This window comes from Pithys albifrons, chromosome 7 (genome assembly GCF_047495875.1).
Source record: "Pithys albifrons albifrons isolate INPA30051 chromosome 7, PitAlb_v1, whole genome shotgun sequence".
Classification (NCBI taxonomy): Eukaryota; Metazoa; Chordata; class Aves; order Passeriformes; family Thamnophilidae; genus Pithys; species Pithys albifrons.
Window position 1 is genome coordinate 5,926,657 of NC_092464.1, and position 23,060 is coordinate 5,949,716.

The 23,060-nt window shown below is 48.3% G+C and overlaps 1 protein-coding gene across 1 annotated transcript; it reads left to right on the forward strand.

Annotated features, from left to right (window-relative positions):
• Positions 1-2,569: 2,569 nt before the first annotated feature.
• On the forward strand, positions 2,570-18,126 carry CSRNP1 (cysteine and serine rich nuclear protein 1). Its single transcript, XM_071559874.1, has 5 exons — positions 2,570-2,709; positions 9,679-9,871; positions 12,172-12,431; positions 12,905-13,201; positions 14,284-18,126. Exons 2-5 carry the CDS (start codon positions 9,703-9,705, stop codon positions 15,265-15,267), a joined length of 1,710 nt encoding a protein of 569 aa, XP_071415975.1. The 5' UTR covers positions 2,570-2,709; positions 9,679-9,702; the 3' UTR covers positions 15,268-18,126.
• Positions 18,127-23,060: the final 4,934 nt, after the last annotated feature.

The window sequence follows — 23,060 nt, forward strand, 5'->3', positions numbered from 1 at the left end:
ACACAACTACGGGGAGTTTTGAGTCAGAATTGCTCATTACCTGACTGAATTGCTAAATAATTTCTGCCCTGTGTGGGACTCTATCTCATAGTGGCTTTACTTTCATTAACACTAATAGAAGCAAGAGAAAAAATGTGTAACCTGGGGGTTGCTGGCAGCCATTCTGGCGTTTTTCCAGGATATCCCCCTTCCCCCATGCAAAACACAGCTCAGGGATGGTGGCAAATGACATCCTCTGCTTCATCCCACAGACACAGTGTATAGACAGGTGATGATATGTCCTAGTCTGGTCATGTTGAAGCTCTCCAGGTCCCCAGGGGCTGGGTGGTGAGACCTCTCTGGCACCATGACCCATTTTGGGCTTGGCAATGGGCGGCTGCCGGGCTGGTGGGGTGTAGTCTGTGAGGTGGAGGAAGTGGGGAGCCAGTGTACAACCTGTACTTGGTCACCCTCGACCCAAACCCTGAAGAGGAAAGCCTGCACACATGACATCTTCCTGTTAGGAAATATTAATCACGGCCATGTCCAAACATGGTAAATGAAACCTCAGGAAAACCACTCCTTTGGTGATGGAGTGCTGTACGCTGGTATATTCAGGAAGGCCCTTGTGCCTCAAAGACAGGACACATCGTCATCAGGGCACCATGTAGAATTACAGATTGCCTCTATGACATTTGCATATTTGAAGCAAAATCTCAGCTCATCATTTCTGTGCCTCGGTACTGCTGGGAGCTGTGACTGTTGTTTCATGGGCTAAGCAGGATGATACGGGGTGAGGCAGGTAGCGGGGTAAAACACCTGGAGAGAAGCATCAATCAATTACAGCAGGAAAATTAGCTTAAGGGTATTGTCATTCCACCCTGGTTGCTCACCCTCACCCTTTGCAGCTCTTAGGACAAGTGGTGGGGCTGCCCTGTCCACAGGAACCACTGACACACACCCTGGCAAGACCAGGAGCAAAACTCCTGGAGGCACCACTTCCCATGGTGGTATAAACTGGTTGAGGCTTTGGCACTAGCGAGGACATTTTTCACCATCAGATTATTTCCCCCCCAACATTTTGGCCCCAGTCTTGGAAAGCTTTCACTGGTCAGAGGTCTAAGGCTGAGACCTTCACAGCAGTCTACTCTAAATAGCTGAGACATATTCAGGCTTTCATCTCGTCTTTTTCACTCTCCATGGTCAGACCTGGCACCTTCCAAATGAGACACCTGTGTTGCAAAAATAATAAAACCCCATGAAGTGCATCCCAAGAGGTTTACAAGTAAAATAATATTCCTGGAAATAGGTGCCAGCACCCTGGTTTGCAGAACTGTGTGGGAACTGCTTTGGAGCTACAGAGCTCACAACGAAGAACAGGGATATGTGTACTTGAGGAAATTCCTGCACACCCAAATCCAGGCTTGTTCGCCATCTTGACCAAGGCAAATCCTTGGCTGTGGCTTCCAAACCCCTTGTGAGACAAAAACTCCCTGTGAGACTCAAATGTATTGTGGGGTCAAAAACCTTTTCAGAGGACTTGTGGGTCCAAGCCCACTGTAGGACCCAAATCTGCTTGTGGTTTAACCCTTGTTGTGGGTCACCAAAACTTTGTATGGCCCAAACCCCCTGTGGGATCCAAATGTGTTTCAGAGTCCAAGGTTTACCTGTGGGTCCCCAACTCTTTCTGGGCTCTGAACCACTTGAAGTGTGTTTCCTTTTGAGATCCACATCCTCCTCATGGCCCCCTGTGATATTTAAATCCGCTTTGGACTCCAAGCCGTGCCTGTGGCTCTCCAACCCCTTGCAGAACACAGACCCCTGTGTGGCACAAATCCATATTGGGGTTCCCATCCCCCTGAGGTACTCAAAGGGGTCCAACCTGTGTCTGTGGCTCCTCCACCCCTTGTGGGATAGACCTCTCCCATAGGACCCGAATCCATTTTGGGATTCCCAGCTCACTGTGGTACTTTCTGAGCCACTTTGGGGTCCACACTGTGCCTGTGGCTCTCCAACTCCTTAGGGAATATACCCCACCACCACCATGGAAATAAAATTTATTTTGGGGTTCCCAGCCCCTCATGGTACTCAGAGCCACTTTGGGGCCCATGCTGTGCCTGTGGCTCCCCAACCCCTTATGGGACACAGCCTCCCTGCAGGACTCAGATCCCTTTTGGGATTCCCAGTCCCCGTAGCCACTTTGAGGCCAAGCAGTGACTGTGACTCCCCAGCTCCTTGTGGGGTAGAACTCTCCCATGAGAATAAAATCCCTTTTGGGGTTCCCAGCCCCCCATAACCACTTTGGGATCTACCCTGTGCCCATCACTCTCCAACCCCTTATGGGACACTATTCTCCCTTGGGACCCAAATCCACTTTGGGGCTTCTCTGTCGCCCGTGCCCCCTCTCGCCGGTGCCTCCTCCCGCCGCTTCAACTCGGTGGGGAGCGATGCGGTGCCTGCGGGGCGGTGCGAGCGATGCGGGGCGGTGCGGGGCGGTGCCTCCCGCCGCCCCTGACTCAGCGCCCCGCCCGGCGGGGGCAGGAAGCCGGGCGGGCCGGCCGGCCCCGCTCCTGTCACCGCCTGCGTCAGAGCCCGGAGTTTTCCACTGACGGAAAAGGGCAGCGCGGGGCGGCGCAGCCCGGCCCGGCCCCGGCAGCAGAGCGGGAGGCGCCGCGCCAGGCACCGCCGCTGCAGCCGGAGCCGCCGCGACGAGACCCGCCGCCGCCGCAGGTAGGGACCGCCGCGGGCAGCCGGGATGGCGATGTGGGGAAGCGCCGGCGGGGGCTGGGTGGAGGTTTGTGTTCTACCAGTCGGGGCTGCGGCTCTGGGGTCTTCTCGGACCCAGGTCGGTGCTTGCCCGGCGCGGGGTTCGGCCGTCGGGATCCGGGTCAGAGGACGGGATCCGTCCCCGCCGCCCCGCGGGTCCCTCCGCGGGTCCCTCCGCGGGTCCCTCCGCTGTCCCCGCCGCCCCGCAAGTCCCTCCGCTGTCCCCGCCGCCCCGGGGGTCCTTCCCGGTCCCCGCCGCTCGTTCCCGGGCGGTCGCGCCGCAGCGGCGCCGTCTGGCCGCGCTGCTCCTGCCTGGGGGCGAGCGGAGCCCGGCGGGGCCGGGGCTGGGGCTGAGCCGGCGGGGAGCTCCGGGTCCTCCCGGGGAAGCGGGGTACGGTGTTCCTTGGCGGAAAGGGAAGGGGGGGTTGCTGCGCCCCCGGCACCCCGCACTTTCCCATCGGCAGTGCTATACAGACATCCGAACACCTTTATAATATTTACTAGGAGTAAGGCTGAGTTTCCACCCCAGCCTGAGCAGTCCAGGCTCTGCTCCATCCTCCCGGCTGCGGTTCCAATTTTTTGATGTTGAAAGAAACGTTGGCGGGGGGAGCCTTGCCGGCTCGCTCTTCCCCAAATCCGTCCGGCTGGGGATGCTTTCCCGTCGCTACAGCAACACCTACCGACGGGCACACGGAGGGACCGGCGGGCGGACAGACGGAGAGGGGCACCCCCCACCGCCTCCTCTCGTAATAAAACATCGCAGCTTTTACAGCCCACCTGAGAAAAAAGGAGGGGAAAAAGGAATAAAACTCCCAAAACTACGAAGTTTTCTCAGGTTTTTATAGTTTTGGATTTTTTTGCTTGCCTTCTCTTCCCCCCCCCCCCCCCCCCCCCCCCTCCGGCATCCTCCAAAGTGTCTGTCACCTCCGAGTTACATAATGTCGGTGTAGGAAGAGGCTGACACATAGGGACAGCCCTTTCCTAAAGCATTTCAGCATTACTAACGCCTAAAATGCCTGGGTGGGATGGATGGAGAGAAGAAGCCTCACGGCCATTTACAAACCTCAAAGTCACAGAATCAGAGAATCATTAAGGTTGGAAAAGCCCTCTAAGGTCATCGAGTCCAACCCTTAACCCAGAACTACCAGGTCAAGTCTTGTCATTTGCTACTTGGAATTCATCACCAACTTTTTTTTAGTTTTTATTTTTCCATGAAAATTATTTTAGTTTTCTTCCGCTGAGCAGTTTGCAGATGAAGCCTATCAGGGTGGGGGGGCGGGGTTATTTTCGGGATGGTGCGTTTGTTCTCTGCACGGAGAGACTCCACAGCTCCCGGCAAAGCCTTTAATAATTCAGCGCAGGAAATGCGTGCGTATATATAGCAGGGAAGGTATCGCACAACGTGTACCTACAGGAGGACAAATATGGAAACCTGGTGTGAATTATTCATGAGGTGTGATCAAATAGAGGATTTTCCTAGACAAAGCACACTTCGCTGTTTTCCTGTTTATTACAGCACAATCTGCGCCGAGTACATCTGAACCGTCTTTCATTCTGGCTATGTCAGATAACCTTTAATGTATTTGCTAATGTTTCTTATTTACCTTTCAAGCTGTCAGTGAGAAATAGGGGCTTGGTAGAAAAATCTGACAAGGCTTTTTTTTCCTCCCTTGGTGGCCTTCCAAAAATTAGGAGATGGAGTAAACACTTCTGATGCTCTTCCCAGGGAAGGCGTTTTGCCTGTTCAGTCTCTGACAGGAGAATAAACTCGTGGTGCTATGGACTGATTCATACTCCCACTCCGTGGCACAGGGTACTTTGGGATGTGCTGTTGCATAGTAGGCAAAGGCTATTTTTAACCAGAGCAAGGTTATGAAACCTTAGACCCAGCTGAGTGAAAATAATCTGGTCTGAACTGGAAAGCACAGCTTTGCGTGGCTGGGAACACGCGTGGGACTGTCCCCTGAAGGGTCCCGATGGGATGATCCTGCTCACCTTGGCTCTGTTAGCTCCAGAATTGGGAAGTGTTGTCATCACAGAGGCTGTCACAGCGGCACTGGGGAAACCACTTAAGTAAATATGCAAAGAATTAAAATAGTTAAATGAGCGAGCGATGAATCAGTGTTGATAGTGTGGTGATTATTAAGTAACTCAGAGGTGTTACTGGAATCACCACTGCTGTTAGACATCAAATTTCTGAGATAGCTAAACGGGAAGCTCAGCTCCACACCAGTTTTTGATGATTCTCACACCAAGGTTGCCTTACCCGCAATAAATGGCAGAGTGCAAATAAACACCAACCCCAAAAACTATCCCCAGCTCTGCCCCACGAGTTGCCTTCCGAGCTATACCTGGCTAAAATATGCGGTGGTGTTTTTTAAACTAATATTTACTCCTGCTAGACCTGCACAGCCACTGCGGCTCTGGGGGAGGGAGCGGGAGCCGCTCTGACTCACGGCTCAGCAGAGTTGTTAACTCACTCCGGCGCCCGAGCCCTTGTCCCGGTGTACGGGGAAGAGTCCACCTTGGTGTAGTCGGATGAGTTCACTTTGTCTTCCTGGGCTGCAGGCAGATGGCTGTGCTTTAAAGGCAGCAAATCAGCCCAAAAAGCCACTAGAAAATAAATATTTTTAGTGCATTGCACTGAGGTTTGCAGCATTGAGGGGATTGTTGTTTTCTTGGTGTTACCCAAATTGCTTGGCAAAAGAAACTTTGCTTTCAATAACTCATGCACAGATTTGGGATCCTTCCATTTTTTAGGATGCTTCACCGATAGAGCCCTCAAAATTTAAAATATCCTTGCTTATAGGTGCTCTCCTGCAATACCGTGGGAATTGTGGAACAAGCAAAGGCAGCTGCTGGACTTGCTGTGAGGAGTTTCCTTTGCTTTGCTTGCACTGCTGCAGTCGCCTGTAGCTTCAAAGCACATCTACAGCCCCAAAATGTAACACTGAAACATCTTCTCCTCATAATTCTGCCCAAAGCCACGATGCCTCTCTGTGCAATCTCTCAGAGACTGGACACTAGTAGGGGTTTTAGTTGCCTTCCTCTGTGCTTGGCTAAACAAATGCCAAACCTTCTTAAATCTAAATTACTTGAAATATTTACTGTTGAGACGTCGTCCAAGAGGAGGATAGTTAAAACATTAATTCCTCACATTCCAGTGTATTAGAGCTTTACCCTGCGACTTGCTGAGCGCCAGAAATGGGACTTTGCAGATTTGATTCCCTTCCCCCCAACTAGACAACCCCCCTTATTCCCTCCACCCCAACTCTAATGCTTAAAAAAAAATAAAAAAAATTAGGGAGAGAGAAAGAAAGGAATGCACATCTGGGCTAAATATTTGTTAGAAAGTATTCCCAGGATAGTGGGAGTTCTGGTGCCAGAGAGGAATTCCTGCGGGTTTGATCCATTGCATTATGTACTTGTTCCAAAAGCTGTTTTCAGTAAAATAGATGAGTAAGAAGTCTTAGCCAAGAACAGAATGTCTTTTTTGGCAACTAAAAGGAAGATAGGATTATTTTATTTCAGGTTATGTAAAAAAAAAAAAAAGAAAAAAGGGAAAGAGAAGGTGGTAAAATCCTGCACTCAGTGGTGCCTGCAGAGATTTGCAATGGCAAACTCAGATACAGATACTTATTTTTTCCATGCTACTGTGGACATTTTTGGGACTTCCTGGTAAGACATCGCTGTGGATTTAAGGTTCCTTGCAAAATTACTGCAATTAAAATATCCTCGTGTCTGAAGGGCCTCTGGGCTTTTCTGTCTGAGTGGCCAGTGGCTTTAGTGACATGGCTTTAAAGGCAGCATCCAGATTGCTGGCTGGAATTCTGCTCCCAAAGAGCTGGGATGAGAAGGGCAGGGGAGGAGAGGATGGTCCTGGTTTTGATAGTAAAACCCCCATCTGGAGGATTTTTTGAGAGTGGATAGAAGTAGATGCCAATGGGTGCAGCCCCACTACATTGTTCCTGAGGATTTGAAAAATTGACTGGAAAACATCACAGCCATAAATCATCAAAGAGGGGGAAGGCATTACAGGGGAAAATTAATGTATTTGGCTGGTGGGCAACAGGTTCACCAGCTTTTTCCCATTAATTGAGAATCCTCTTTGCACTGCACTTACTTTGCATTAACAAAACAATAGGTGTTTTGAAGAAGACAGTATGCCAGAAGTGAAGGTTTTTTCCTATGCCTTTGGCTCATTCTCATTGATGGGATCTGCACACACCTCCCTTCATCCTTCTGGCGGATGATAGTATTTAAAAAATAAATAAATAGAGTTGCACCATCTTATGTAGAGCTTGCCTTGGCTCTGGCTGGGTGTTTGTGTTAGGTCAGTTCTCTAGTTTGTGGAAAGCATTTTGGTATTCCCTGTGGTCTGGGGTCATGTGATGCGGTTCCTGATGGACTGGTGGGTTTGCAGGTGACCTGAGCATCAGGGTTGCATCTTTGGGAGACACCTGTGTCTCAGTAGTGTGATCTTGGCTGCTTCACCACCCTCCGATGTCTCCCACGAGGCTAGGATGTGATCAACGTTGTATCTCTTAGGATGTTTGCTGTTGGATGTTTGTTTCCCCTAGGGCCTTTTTGAGGAGGTGGTTTCTTTGTCCTGTAGCTACAGTGGCAACCTTCACTGGCACAATCCCAGGTGTCCTTTGGAGCAGCGAGTGGCCACTCTGTGGCACACACTGGTGCTCTTTCAAGCCAGGTGTGGGATTTTTTTGCAAAGATCTTGGTCATAGCGTGTGGACAATGAGGTCCATAAGCCTCTGGCTGCAGCCCAGGCTTTGATTCAGACCCCTGTCTTGGATTTGAAGGGTTTCTTCTGGTTGTTTATTTTCAAGCAAATAAGAGATAGTGCAGAAGGCACATATATAAAAATAATAAAACTGCAAAGTTTTGTAAATGCAGCCAGGTCATTGTTTTGGGTGTTGCAGCTGCCTGTGAGCTCAGCTTTGCTGTGGAGCAGGCAGGGAAGGGGTTAATCCAGGTGTCGGGTAGGAAATGTGCTGCTGGAGCTGGAGGGTGGCCAAATCCACCTTCTATTCTGGATTAAGGCCAAAAAGACTACAACCCCTCTGTGGCAAAACCACCTGCAGCTCCAGGTCTGCAGGAGGAGGAGGAGGAGGGATGGAGGGATCACCTCTCCCCAGCCCCCCAGGTTTAGGGGGCTGTGGGGGCGTACTGGCCCCATAAATGTGTGCTGCAGCAAATGATTAACTTCTTCAGGCCAGGGAACTGCTTCATCCAGGGACTTTTTTGACCTTTTAGGGGGCTATTGTCTCCTGGGAACCTGATGGTAAACATAATTAGCAAGGGTTAGTTCAGGGTTTGGAAGGTACTGTATGTGCTCCCATCCTGCAATGTGATACTGTGCAGCGCTGCTGGGACATTGAAAATCCCATCGTGGGGAGGTTCTGAAGCTGGTGTGGTGTCTGTGCTGCCTGCTCATGGCTGTCAGAAGGGCAGACTCAGGTTTGGTTTTTTTCCCTTCTTTTTCAGAGACATAAATTAACTTCAGACATGCAAAAGAGGGTGAGAAAGTGTTAGGGTTGCAGAGAACAAATTGAGCCTGTGGAGGAGTTTTAGGTGGTGGGAGGGGATGAGGACTGGGTGTCTGGCACCCTTGTATCTGCGCTGTCACCATCCCAGGGCTGTTTACTGTCTAGTGTTGCCCAGATTTTAGGGATGCTTTAGCTTTTGTGTATTAGGCAGTGGCTGGTAACATTCCATGTTGCTGGGGCACTCCCCTCCTTGCTGGAAGGAGTTTCTGTTCTGAGGCTGCATCTCTCCCACTGTGGTTGTGTCTTACAGCCTGGTGGGATGGGGTCGAAGCAAGTCACCCCTCTGGCAGCAGCCTGGATTTCAGCACTGGATATGGCTCACTGGCTTTAAAATAAGCTGGCAGAGACTTCTGCAGAAGCAGGGGCAGCTAGGATGGTGTTGCCAGTGTCTGAAATGTTGAATGGTCCATCATCAGTGCAGGAGCATCCCAGCTTGAGTGGGAGCTGATATCCATTAGAATCATAGAATATCCTGTGTTGAAGGGACCCACAAGGATCATCAAGTCCAACTCTTGACTCTGCAGAGGACCACCTGAAGAATCACACCATGTGCCTGAGAGCATTGTCCAAACCTATTGCAGGCAAAGTTTGTAGCTTTTGTGGGGTTTTTCTGTCTCCTGAAATTGCAAAAACTTTATAAAAGCAAAGTTTAAAAGATGCACCACAGTTATTTTTGGATTTTTTTTCTTTAAGATGAGCAGGGGCAAAGCATGCAGGAAATTTAGGAATCTAGGCAAATACAGGGCTTCTTTGTTTTTAATTAGCTGCGCTGTTTTTAATTGCTACTATACTTGATACATAACCCAGCCTAAGCAAGAATAGCTTATTGAATGGGGGACTGACTATGAAAGGCACCGTGAGGAGAAGGGCTGTTCTTCACAGTTGATATATTTGTATTTCAGTGCTTCATTTAATAAGTCTGTTTCCCCGGGGGGCTGTAGCAAGTAAATCATGCCAACAGATTGTTCTCTGCAAACTGGCTTATTTTTGTAATTAGCAAGACGTTAAAGCTGTAACTGCATAGAAAGCGATCTGCATAAGGAGAGTGAACATAAAAGAATTAGTAAGCAAAATGTAATACTTACTCTTTGATAACATTTGTGTTGATTGAATTGGTTTCTGGACAGTTTGTTTTCTGGGACAGTTGTTTTTTCTCCAGAATTGTAAACAGGGAGTGAAATTCAGCAGGTGTCCACAGCAAGGATAGTTAGGTGTGGTATTTGCGGGGAGCACTGTTTTGGAAATCACACCTGTGTGATCAAGTGGGCCCGGTGGAGGAGCCTTATTGGGTGTTAAAGCCATCCTGGTCATCACCAGAAACTGCCAGTATTTCACTTGCTTCATTTTGCTTTTCTCCTTTGTTCTCCAGTTATATGAAAAATACGACGTCGCCATGAGCGGAGTATTGAAAAGGAAGTATGAAGAGCTGGGAGATGACAGTACCTATTGCTCCTCCTCCTCCTGCTCCCCCCTCTCCTCAGCATCCTCAGGCTGGGAGACTGATGAGGAGAATTCCCGCGGAGAGCCCAGGCCCAGCTCTGCCTTAACGTCCAGTTTCACCCGTGAGTATCCCTGGCAGCCCCTTTCCTGGGATCAGCCATACTTCTCCATGGGTTTTTTGTAGCATGGTCGTGGGTCTTCACCATACAGAGACCCCCTTGAAGCACACCTTTATGGGTGGAACTGGCTGTAATGCCTGTCACGACACTAATTTATAATCATCCAGCAACCTCAGGGTGGTCTCTCTCAGCCCTTCCTCCCAGTATTTATCATTCTTTTACAATATTTTTCCTGAAGTCCAAATTTTCAGGAATAGAAACCCAAGGACCTGGGTGTGCAGAGGCATGTGGGTGCCTCCAAGCCCATCCTTCAGGGCCATCCCACAAACCCTCAATTCCCTGTGAAGCTGTTGCATAGGCAAAAACTAATCAGACAGCAAAGGCCCCTAATGCTGTTTTTTAAAAATTATTAACCAGTAGCCTAATTACCATTTCAGAACTTGTTTCCTGCGTAAGTTGGGTACATTGCCAAAGAACATGAGACGTTTGACATTGCCTCCACAGCTAGTACAGATAAATGTTACTTTGTTTTCACAGCAATATCAGTTTTGAGAGCTTTTAGGAAAACACACAGAAGGCAGGGTTGTAAAATCCTTTATCTGCCACGTGAAGGCAAAAATAAAAAATACAATAGAGGAACATCTTCACAGTGGAGAAATGGTCCAGCCTAGTAAATTATACTGAACACCCACTGTATATAGCAGTTAAGGTCCACTTAGCAGACATACACAAACACACAGTGGTCTGAAAAGGCTTTAGAAGTCTTGTAATAATAAAGAGTCTCATTCTTGCTTGTCTTCCCAGGTTTTGTGACAAAACAATGAACTTTTTGTATTCCCTGTCTCAATTGGAAAAGGGTCAGGAATGGGAAAACAATTTTGGAGGAGGGGTGCAGGGAGAGAGAAGCAAATGCCAAAGTGCAGCAGCTCAGTCGATAGATGATTGTGGTGGTTAACTTGCTTTCTGATAAAGAGCTCGTGTTTTAGAAGATTGAGTCAAGGTTATTATGAAAGTGCAATGCGCAGTGCAAAGATATCATCAGAGCCACTGCAGCACCCAGTGTGAACCCCCAGCTATTGAGCAGAAGCTGCTGACACAGCTGGGTGAATGCTTCTTTTTTTTCTTTCTTTTTTTTTTCACATGAAACTGAAACGCTGTATTTTGGCAAGTGAGACTTGTGAAATGTGGGTGCAGCTAACTGTCCAGTCTTGCACTTTCCCAGCCTTCAGGGCCAGCCAAACCAGACAAGCCCCTCAGGTTTTCACAGTACTTCTTTAACTCCTTGCTCGTGGCTCTGCCACCTGAAGAACAGGGCTTGATGCCAGCTCTGCAGGAGCCACCCATCCTTTTTTGGTTATCTTTTCCCATAATTTCCATGGTGGAAACCAAAGCACCCATGCACCAGCAAAGAACAGGACGAAAAATACCCCCCCCCCACCAAATTTGGGTGTAGCTGGCCAAACAGTTGCAGCTGTGCCTTGCTTTGCTTCCTTCACCAGCTACATTCGTGGAAACTCACTGACTCTGAACCTGCCCTGACTAATTAGTCCCCCTCCATCTGCTGTGTTTGCATGTGCAGCTGTGCAGGACCAGGTATCTCTGGAGAGGCTCTGCTTTAAATGGTGTGTAGCATGTTTCAGCAGTTTAAGATAAACCAGAGTCATGTATTGCCATGTTTACCCTGGGATCACCTGCACAAAGATTAACATCTTTGCAGCTGCTCTCAAATGAGTCTCTTGAGAATAAACTATAGATTCAGAGTTCCTCCCAGTGGATGGTGAAAGGAAGTACCAGAAAAAACAGCTGTTTGGGCTGTTTTTTGCCCTGCCACAAAAGCTGGAGCTGGGCAGAGCTGGAGTGCTGGTGCTCCAGCATCCTGGGAGCAGACCATGGGCTCCTGAACATGGGGTGGGGTGTGTGGCTTTAGAGAGACAGACACATTGGTTGCTTGTTGGTTATGCTCTGCTGCACGTGAAGAATAAGCAAATGTATGTTTCCTGGGGGAAGCCAAGCGAGAAGGAGAAGCAGCAGCTGTTTCATAGGATTGATCTCATCAGTGACTCCAGTGCAGTAGGACTTGGCTTAGTTTCCTCTCCATCCTCATCCCACCTTTGAAGTGTTAGCTCCTAAAACAACCATCAAGCAGTGTTGTGGCCTTGTCCCATCAAATCCCTGTTGAGAGAGTAATTTCAGGTCCTGGCATTTGTAATATTTACAGCCTGTTTGTAATATTTCTATTCCATCTGCAGGATGGCAGCACTGACTTTGTGCCTCTTTTGTTTCTTTCCTTCCCCCATTTTTAGCCACGTCTATCCTGAAGAAATCCAAGAGACTAAAGAAGAACAATGTGGAGTTTGACCGGGTCACTGTGTTTTACTTCCCACGCTGCCAGGGGTTCACGAGTGTGCCTAGTCGTGGGGGCTGTACCTTGGGGATGGTGAGCAAACACAGCTCTTCCCGGCAGTTCACACTGGCAGAGTTTTCAAAGGAACAGGAAAACGTCCGTCGGGGGAAACTGGAAGAGAAATTGAAAGAGGAGAAGTTGGAAGCATTGAAATGGAAAGTGAGTAAGAGCATGGTGCTGGTTTTGATGAGGAGCTGGTGGATGATGTTAGTTAATTGGCCAGTTTTTAGTAGGAGCCTCTCTGAGACCTGGAGGCATCAGTCCTTAACCCTGTTTGGGTCTCCAGAAAACACAGGCTCCAGTGTAGGATTTTCACGTAGTTCTCCATCTCTGAAAAGTGATGGAAAAGACACTGAAGATGTTTTTGCTCTTTTGGTAGTACCTCTCTCTTCCGAGGTTCACTTGAGACTCCTTTCAGCGTCTCTCAAAATCTTTTAATCTCCGATTTGGACACTTGATATCCCAGGAAACAGCTCTAGTCAGGTCTGGGGGCTCTGACACGGGTGTTGTTCCTGGGGTTAGGCATCATGGGGCGGCAGGTTGTTCCTTTCTTGTTTCCCCTGATCTGGAGGTGCTCATGGCTCTGTGTTCCCAATGGGCCCCTAATGCTTTGTCTGTTGTTTTGCCCTTAGCTCACCATGAATGGCACAAAGGAGTCAGAAGAGGCCAACCAGCTCACCATCGAAGACATCTCGGACGATGACATTGACGTCAGCAACATGGACCTGGAGGATGGCTTCTTCCTGCAGCCCTACCCTGCCAAGAAGAGGCGTGCGCTGCTGAAAGCCGTGGGGGTGAAGAAGATCGACAAGGAGGAGAAGCGGGAGCTGCACAACATCCGCCTGTCGCGGGAGGACTGCGGCTGTGACTGCCGGGAGGTCTGCGACCCGGAGACCTGCAGCTGCAGCTTGGCAGGCATTAAATGTCAGGTACTGCCCTCACCTATGGGCATGGGGAAAGCACCACGGCTCCAGCTGATGTGTGTGTTAGAGCAGGGGAGTTTGGAGCAAGCAGGACAGAGTTAGAGCAGCCTGTAAAGTGTGTCTGCTCCCAGCTGTGCTCAGAATGAAGCAGGTGAGAAAAGCACTTGGAGATGCTCCCCAGGCTGTAAGGCAGACGCTGCTTGAAAGCATCCACTTCTCACCTCACATGTGCAGCAATCCCTGTGCTGCTGGAGCAGCCATGGGGATGTGCCTGAGCCTGCAGTGAGAATGCACACACCACGTGTGTCCCCACGAGACCCGTACTTGCTTGGTCTCTTGGTGGAGCTGGGCCACGTGGGAATGTCTGCAAGGGAAAGCTCCTTGCTCCTCATGCAAGGCTGCGATTTCTCCTCCTCCCCCTGGTTTTATTTTTAATTCTGTTTTCCCTTGGCATGTGTCACAACTCCCAGTGCGCTCAAGGCGAACGTGGGAGTGTCAGCTGAGCGTCAGCCCACAGCGAGCTGTGCAGGCCACCTGCACAGTGGGATAATCCCTCTGTATTCAATCAGTGCGTTATATTTTTCAGATTATTTTTTATGGGTGCCAGCCCAGCTGCATTTGAGGAGCCATATTCCCTATTCGGGGCAGTGCTGGCTCCCTTGATGCCATGGTTGGAGGCTGGAGGTGGCGTAGGTGGATTCCTGCAGTCAGATGGGTGCACATGGGTGCTCCATGTGTGTGCCACAGCCCCCCTCTAGTGGTTGCTGCAGATCAGATAATGATATCTTTAAATGGCAATATGAAAAACTCATGTTTGCCCCCTTATGTCTCCTTTTGGACCATTATATTTTGCCTTTTTTTTTTTAATCTTTTAAATCTTTTTTTGAATCTTCACTGAAATCCAACTTTTTATGACCCCCTTCAAAAGAGCAGGGTGTGGGTTTTTTTGTTTGTTCATTATTCTTTTGTCTGCTTTTAAACCCCTCAGCTGTTACTTGGTTTCTCAGGGCAGGCAAGTCACAGGCTGTTTTGATTTTGTGCCACCAGGTTCAGTCCTAATCCTCTAACTCTTCTTCTTCCTGTGCCAGATGGATCATACCTCCTTTCCCTGTGGCTGCACCAAGGACGGCTGTGGCAACACTGAGGGCAGGATCGAGTTCAACCAGGCCAGAGTGCAGACACACTTTATCCACACCATCATGAAGCTGGAGCTGGAGAAGCAGCAGCAGAGCAGCGAGAAAGTGTCAGAAGCTGAGCCCCCTTTCCGGGAGCGGCTCCAACCACTGGGATGCACGACAGGGAAGGGCTCCTTGGAGGAGCGTGCAGTGCCACTGGCACCTGCCTTCCAGTTCAGCCCCGACCTGGAGGCTCTGGGGGAGAACAGCTGCAGCAGTGACATGACGGATTCCTCCATCTCCTCCCACCCCAGCGAGGACCTGGAGGAGCCCTACGAGAGCCTTCCCTCCGACAAATCCCAGTCGGATGTGGATGATGATGGCTTGGCACGCATCCTTCACTTCAATGACTCGGATGCTGAGGAAGAGGGTGGCCGTGGCCAGGATGACCTCAGCTGCTTCCACCCTGCTGACTTCTTCATTGAGGACCATGGCAGTGAGGCCAAACCTGTCCCTGGCCACTTGTCACACCTCTCTGAGTGCCTGGACGAGAATGCCAACCAGGACAGTGGGGGTTTGCTGGAGGATGCTGCCCATGTGCGGTGTGATGGGCTGTCCTGCTGCGCCTCCTCCCCCGCCGAGCCCTGCTCCAAGAGCTATGCCGACCTCAGTCTTTCCTCTGACTCCTTGGATTTCTTCCAGTCCTTCTCGGACTATAACTTGGGACCCCTTTACAACTCCTTAAAGGAGTACGAGAACCTTGATAACTTCTCAGCTTTACAGTTTCAATTGCCTAATTTCCCAGGTTTCCCACAAGCTGGAGATCAGGGCTCCTGTTTCTTGGAGTCCCTCATTGGTTTGTCTGAATCCGTCCCTGAAACCCCGGCCCCTTTCACAGACAATCAGCTTTTGGAGGATGCCATCAAGTCATCACTGATGGAGACGGTGAAAGTGTGAAATATCCATGTGGCTCAGGCAACAAGGACTGATGCTGAAAGGAAAACAGAAGAACAGTTGGATGGGCAAACTTTCACTGGAACGATGACAACGTGCTACTCAAATATAAGGAGGAAAAAACCACCACCACCAAAAGACTTTTTAAGCAAATTATTTTTGGTCTTTATAGAATGTGGACGTTTTGACATACTGCAGCTACAATCAGTTCTCTCGCTGTTTGTGCAAAAATTTCTAAACTTTGATGATGGGATGGGGAGGGGAGGGAGGGTAAAAGACTTTCACCTAAGAATTTCCTTGTGTTTTGTATAAAAAGACCTGTTGAGAAATACTCCTTGCTAATGTTGCCAGTCGTACACACAGTCCCTTCTAGAAATGCTTCAGTGTTGCAGGAACTTTTTAAGACAAGTTTTTGAAACTGTATTTATTGTGAAAATTCGTGGTTTGCGTAAGAGTCAGCCCAACACGCTCTTACGTTTAAATCGGACGAGGTTTACAGAAGAGATCCATACACTATATGCATAATCATTCTTCATCTATTTATTGCAAATTCCAGAATTTAACTAGCCACCGAAGCTTGAACTAGCATGAAATCTTATTTAAATTGGTAATACCTCAGATGTATTATGTGTACAATCATTTTTTTTTTGCATAATATGTCTGTATTTATTTATTTTCTACCTGTAGTACGTGAATAGCACTGTGGTGTGTTGATGACCTGGAAGGGCAATAAGGTCTCCAACAGGAAAATGACCCTGGTTTTTCTGAGTCTGAGTGATGTTGGCTGTTTGGTCTTCACTTCACATTTCTAAAAATGCTGAACACAAGTGGGTGGGAGGACAGGGATGGCAGAAGCTTTCATGCAACATCCCTTGGTTTCTCTCAGCCCTCAGATGGTGTTTGGTCTCCATAATATCCCTGTGGAGAGCAAAACAAGCAAAACTTTCAGCTATTTAAGAAATAACAAGAACTTACTCAAAACAAAACCCAAACCCTCTTTATAAATTATTTTATAATTTATTTAATTTCCCAAGGATTTGGCCATGAGATCTTTCCCCATCAGTTCTGGTGCCTGAATATGCAGAGGAACTGTTAGCAGCAGTGGGGAGGTGTAACAATAAGGACCTTTGCAGCCCTCGGGGGGGCCTTGGGAGAGCAAAGCCAAAACAGCAACACTGAGCTCAAGCTCCTCAGCAAGCGCTCCTTAGGACTCCCAAACACTGAGGATGTCACAGCTCCAAAATCCAGTGGATCAGGCTGATTGTACTGTTTTTTTAACATAGGTTAATCAGGTGATTCAAGTAAAATAGATGGATATGAAGTTTATTGGGTTATTTATCCTTCAAGTATGGTTTTTGAGGGAAGAAAGAACAACTGAAGACTTTTGGTTTTTAAAATGAGATCATAGTTAGGAAGGATACTGGAGACTGCCTTGGCTATTTCAGTCAGGCTGAGAATAGACTATTTGGCCACAAGATGTAACTGGACATAAAATCTGTACATCAGTGATACACTAAGTGCCTACACCAGTGGTATGGAAAAGAACAAAATGGATTTAAAGCCTATTGGCTTTAAATTCTCACTTGAAAAATTTGGTGATGGGAGTGATTCCTGGCATTACCAGCACAGGGGCCTCGAGGAGACAGCTCTGTTGTCCCAGCCCTGCTGCCCTGGGAGTAGCTGGAGGGAACTCCCAGGAGTGCAGAGACACACAGATGGGGAAATAACCCCAAAATATGGATGTTGCCGCCAGGGCCTGGCGGCAACATATGGATTTGAGGATATTTCTGTTGGCTGAACTGTTCCTATCCCCGAAGACATGGGTGGTGCTCTCAGGTACCTGCTCATCAACAGGTGCCTCATGCAAACCTGCCGGCGATTTAGGAAATTTATGGTGTACGAATATGGTGAAGGCTGGCTTGCTTGGGTTTTTTTTAAATCATTATTATTACTATTTAATTGTACATCTTCTCTGGAATCTGGTCAACTCAGAAGTGGAGCCGTGTCCTCGCCCCACGCTCGCTGCAGCATCCTCCCGCAAAGCATCGCCCACGGGGGCCCTGCACCAGGCAGGAGGGCAACTGTAGGAATACTACTGGCAGATGGAGGATTTCCTGGATATATATATATTATTATTATTATAATTATTATTATTGTTATTGTTATTTTTTGTTGTCATTTCTTTAGACTGAAAAAATCCCCATCAGTTATCTCCCTAGGTGGTAGTTTCTGTCCTTCAAGACTGCATCAAAAATACTGACAGTTGGAAGTCTGGTACCGTTCTGTATTTATTGGCACTAATATATTTTATAACATTCCTAAGTTTCTCTGCATATATGTATTTATATATATAAAATATACACATATATTTTATATATATATACACACACTTTTTTAAAATGAATGATTGGGATTGACTCCTGCCTTTGTGGATTTTTTTCAATAATTTATTCTTTTTATTTGTGTTGGTGCCAAAAAAGAAAAAAAATGATTTTTTTCTCTTTTTTTTTCACCCAAGGCACTGAATTGTAAATATATAATTTTTTTTCTTCTTGGTATCTGTGTAAAAAGTTGCCTGTTAAACAGTTTAAAAACTGGGTATTTATTGACACAATCTGTAATTATCTAATGTATTGGTTGAAACTCTTTGGTTTCAACATAGCTTTATTTTAGCTTTCTTTGTGTATATATTGTGATTACATTGCTTAAAGGTACAAGTTAAAGAAAAATGCTTTATTTTTACCTTATCCATTTGCATTTGTTTATAGAAAAGCATATTTGTCTACAGCTGCTGTCTCTCATTTCATCAAAGCAATATGAAGAAATTTCCATTACACTTTCAATAAAAGAATTTTGTTTGAATATGGCAGTGTCTTCACCCTGCTTACCCTTCACTGTGGCTCAGAAATTTGGATGATGGGTGTGTACAGTGCATTGTATGTCATTGTTGTCCTTTGCTTTGTTTTTGTCCTTTTTGACCCCTTTTTGAAGCTAATGGGTGTGCTGGGGTTTTCACTCCCAGCGTTAAATTTGGAGCATCCTACCATGGCAGGAGCAGCCTTTGTCCCAGCTTGGTGTCCTCTGAGAGGCTTCTTCTGAGCCTGGGGACTCCCATGGCTTTTCTCAGCCCCCAAAAGCACCCTAGGGAAGAGTATCCCCATGCCCTCGTGTGGAGGAAAGGCACAGGGGGGAGCCTGGGAGGCTGAGCACCAGTATGGGACCAGTCCCATAGTGGAAAAGCAGCAGTAGGGTCAGTCCCTGAAATAAATGGGATACCTTCCCTAGATAAGGCATGGAGCCAGGCCAGCTCATCCATTCCTGCAGAGCCCTCCTCCATGTGTGGCAGCTGGATCCACAAAGAGAGGGATCTCAGGTAATTTCCAAGGTGTCCCCAGATCCATCACAAACTCAAAGACACCTTGACACTGAAACATAGTTAGGAAATGCTACCAAAGCCCAGTAGGTCACACAAGAGAAGCTTCTGGGGCAGCTGGAGATGTATGAGGGGGTGCCTCAAAGTCCCTCAGCTCATCCAGAGAGGGGTTTCCTCACTGATAGGCACTCAATGCCACCAGTGCCTAGTTTCAGATTTTAAGCTAAAGCAGCATGCTTTGGCCAAGGAAGAGTCTCAGCTGGCAAGAGGGGTTTCTCCCAGGGCTGAGACTAGATGGGCCCTTTTTGGCAATTTGCTTAATTAACTGAGGGCAAAAATGTGATATAACTTCTTGTTTCTTGGCAATATCTGTGGCCTGGAGAGCAAGTCCTGAGGCTCCTGAGGTGCCCCTGCTCAGTTGTGCCATGGTAATGTTCTTGTCACATCTCCTTGCAATGTCATTTGACAGCTGTCCTGTTCAAGTTGCTTCCTGCTCCAACAGTGTCACTTGTATGTCACAATAACCTCTTCTCTTGTCCCTGAATAAAGTAAATCATGGGCTGGGGTCCAGGTGAGGTGTTTCCCAGACTTGCTGGCTTATGGATGATGTCTGCCTCTCTCTGTGCGGTGATGGAATAGACAACAGTCATGGCAGCACCCACAACATCAAGAAGCATTTAGGGGAAATCTTGGGAAACCCCTTGGAAACCCTGGAAACCACTTTCCCTCATGGGTTACAAACCATTTCTCATTGCTCTGTGGCACCCCTGGGACTGAAAAGAAGCATCACCACAATCCTGCACCCCAGGGGAAAAGCAGAGAAAATAATCTTGGTCAGGCAACAGCACAGAAAGAAGGGGGTGAGGATGTGAGCCAGTCCATGGTACAAAGCAAAATCTGAAAAAATCCCAGGAATCTAGATGGGGAAAAGCAGACCTCTCCCATGGGTTTTTGTCTGTCAGTGCAGACATAAATCATAACCACTGCCATTGACCTGAAAGCAAGGGAAATTGCCCAAAGAATGCCATTGTCTAGTTTTCCACTGGGAATCCATTTTTAAAGGTTGCCATCTGCCCCCAGAGCAGAGAAGCTCAATTAATTGAATAAACTATTTGTTACAAATTATTTGCTGAGCTGTAAAAGCAGCAATACTGCAAAGAGGCTTGTCTGTGGAGGCTCTGCAACACGCAGTGAAGCCCCTTTCCCCAGCTAGAAGGATGTATTTGGTTATGGGGTTTATTCTTTTATGGGGTGTGTGTCTCTAATTCCCTCTTACATGAAATATTTCTGATTGGGAGGGTAATAGTCCCCAGCACAGAGCTCCAGCTGCTACACTGGTGTGTTTTTGGGTCATGGTGATAAGTTTGTGCTGTGCCCTGGCAAAAGGCCCATCACCCCCAAAAGACAGGGGTGAAAGAGCCCCAAGGTGGTGTATCCCATGAACTAGCCTCTGGCATGGGCATCTCCAGGGGGAATCACAGAATCCTAGAATGGTTTGAGTTCCATCTAGTTCCACCTTATGCACACACACACACACACACACACACACACACCCACACACACACACACCCCATCCACTAGCACAGGTTGCTCCAAGCCCCATCCAACCTCCCCTTGGACACTTAGAGGGATGGGCAACCCTGAAAGTGGAGCTTCTTTGGAAAACCTATGCCAGTACCTCACCATACTCACAGTAAAAATTTTCTTCCTAATATCTAATGTAAACCTGCCCTCTGTCAGTTTAAAGGCAACCCCCCCTTGTCCTATCACTCCATGCACTTGTCCAAAGTCCCTCTCCAGCTCTCTTATAGCTCCTTTAGGCACTCTTCTTTTGATGCAGCCCAGGACATGGTTGGCTTTCTGGGCTGCAAGTGCACATTACCAGGTCAAGTCCAGCCTCTCATCCACCAGCACTCTCATATCCTTCTCCTCAGGGATGCTCTTGCCCCATTCTCCACCAAACCTGTATTTGTGCTTGGGATTGTCCTGACCCAGGTGCAAGACCTTGGGTTTTTTCTCATCACATGAACTAAAATTCAAGTGGGCTGCAGGAATGTGCCAGTTAAATAAGTGCCTGTTAAGTGACAGAAATCTTGAAGCCATCAAGGGATGCAGAGGCATCACCTGGGGTATTTTATTGCCTTTACCACAGGCCTGGAACAACCTTACTCTCTTCTTGGCCATGAGGTAAACCTGCCTTCTGTCAGCCTTCTATCAGCCAGACAACCCATGAGAGAAGGGATTTTTTTCCCAAAGCTCCTGACCCTGAGGCAGACACAAGCCCTCTGCAAGCAGGATCTGGCTCTTTGGAAATGCCCTCACTGCTGCAGAGCCAACACCCCTGCCCTGACCTTGCCCTGCACCTCCTGGGTTGTTTTGTTTGTTGTTTGTTTTGTTTTTTTTTTCTCTGACGGAGGTAAAGTCCATCCTATCCGTCATTTTATAGCTGTTCCTGACGAGAAAAGTCCTCGGCACTCTCATTCCCGCCCGGCGCCAGGTCTGGAGTCGCCGAGCCTGGCGTCACAGCCTGTCCCCGTCCCCGTCCCCGTCCCCGCCAGCCCCGGGTCGCCAGATGACTCATCCCTTTTCCGGAGGCTGTTCCGCCACCCGGAGAGAAATGCTTTCTAGTCTGGTGGCTGCACACACAGTTCAACGCGTGCAGGCACCGAGAAACGAAACGAGGGCAGGGGATGAGTAATGCTGTGCCTCTGGGTGGTACAAGCAGGACGGACGACAGGACTGTGTGGAGGGAAAAAAAAGAAAGCAAATGAAAATAAAGCGAGTGTGAAACCCTAAGCAGGGTGGGGGGTGCAGGGATGGGTTTACTTGGGTTCAGTAAATCATTGGTTTCCAAGGATGGGGAGGAGCAGCAGCGCCCGCTGCCAAACGGGGCGGGATTCCCAGCTCTGTCACCGGGCTGGGACACGTTTTTCCCGGTATGTGCAGTCAGCTGGTTTCAGCCCTTCCATGGCCAGGGAGAAAATTGTGCGTTGCACCTGGTTTCACTCCTAAGATGCCGCCCCTTAAAAGCAGAGTGCCATGGTTTTAACACCAGTATCTTGTGGAGGGACCATCTCCAGCCAGCTGGGAAACTCCTTCAGGGCTTCTCCGTCCTAGCACTTCAAAGGAAACATGAACTTCTCTTGGCTGTGATAAACTCTGGTGCTTCCAGGACATGGAATTGCTGGAGCAAGTCCAGAGGCCACGAAGATGCTCCCAGGGCTGGAGAACCTTTGCTCTGGAGACAGGCTGGGAGAGCTGGGGGTGTTCAGCCTGGGGAAGAGAAGGCTCAGGGAAAACCTCAAAGCTCCTTCCAGTGCCTAAAGGGGCTTCAAATAGAGCTGGAGAGGGACTTTGGACAAGAACACATAGTAATGGAACAAGGGGCAATGTCTTTAAAATGAGAAGGGGGAATTGCCCTAAACTGAAAGAGGGCAGGGTTACATTAGATACTGGGAAGAAATTATTCCCTGTGAGGGTGCTGAGACACTGCCAGGAGGACTTGTGGGTTCCCCATCACTGGAAGTGTTTAAGGCCAGGTTGGATGGGGCTTGGAGCAACCTGGTTAATGGAAGGAGTCCCTCTCCATGACAGGGACATTGCAACTACATAATCTTTCTGGTCCCTTCCAACCAAAACCATTTCGTGATTCTATGGTTCTGTGACTCTCCTTCACACCTATAACCATGAGGAGTTTTCAGTACTGCTTAATCCCCACGTTTCCATCAGCTTGTCTCTCCAAGCCTTCTGTTGACCAAATGGCAGTATTGCCATCTACTGGGCATCCAACCTCTCAGCTGGCCAAAGTGATCTTGGGCAATGCTTATCCTCCCCTCTGGGACCATGTATCTCACTAAGATATCACAGTAAAGTAAATAAAATAAGGCTTAAATGACCCACTTGGGTTTGGAGGAGAGTTGGGGATGTCCTGGGGCTTGGCTGTGTTTCCGCATCTGGCCTGGTACACACATCCTCAGCTGGATGAAACCATTTCCATAATGTAAATGCCCAAAAAACCCACATGGATGCACCTACATTTTGACCAGGGAAGCTGAGTGAGGGAATAAAATACCTGTGCTGGACGTGCCTGACTCCATTACATTGGTAGGTGTATGAAACCTACCAAAGTGGGATATCTGCAGCCAGCACAGCTGAAATGTTTTGTCATAAGCACAGAGGCTGTGAGGACTTCCAGGTCAGTCCAGCTAAAGATTGAAAAGGCTGAAAGACTTGAAATTGCCTGGGGACTTGATTTCTTGGGGACCACATGAACCACTCACCAGGGTAAAACACTACAGGAGAACCCTGTAGGACATAGAAGGATCTCCCTCTAAAATCAGCCTGCTCCCTTGAGATACCCTGCATAGGAAACTATTATCTCTTACACTTCTGTGGAAATAAATACTTGGCTGCTACTTTGGAG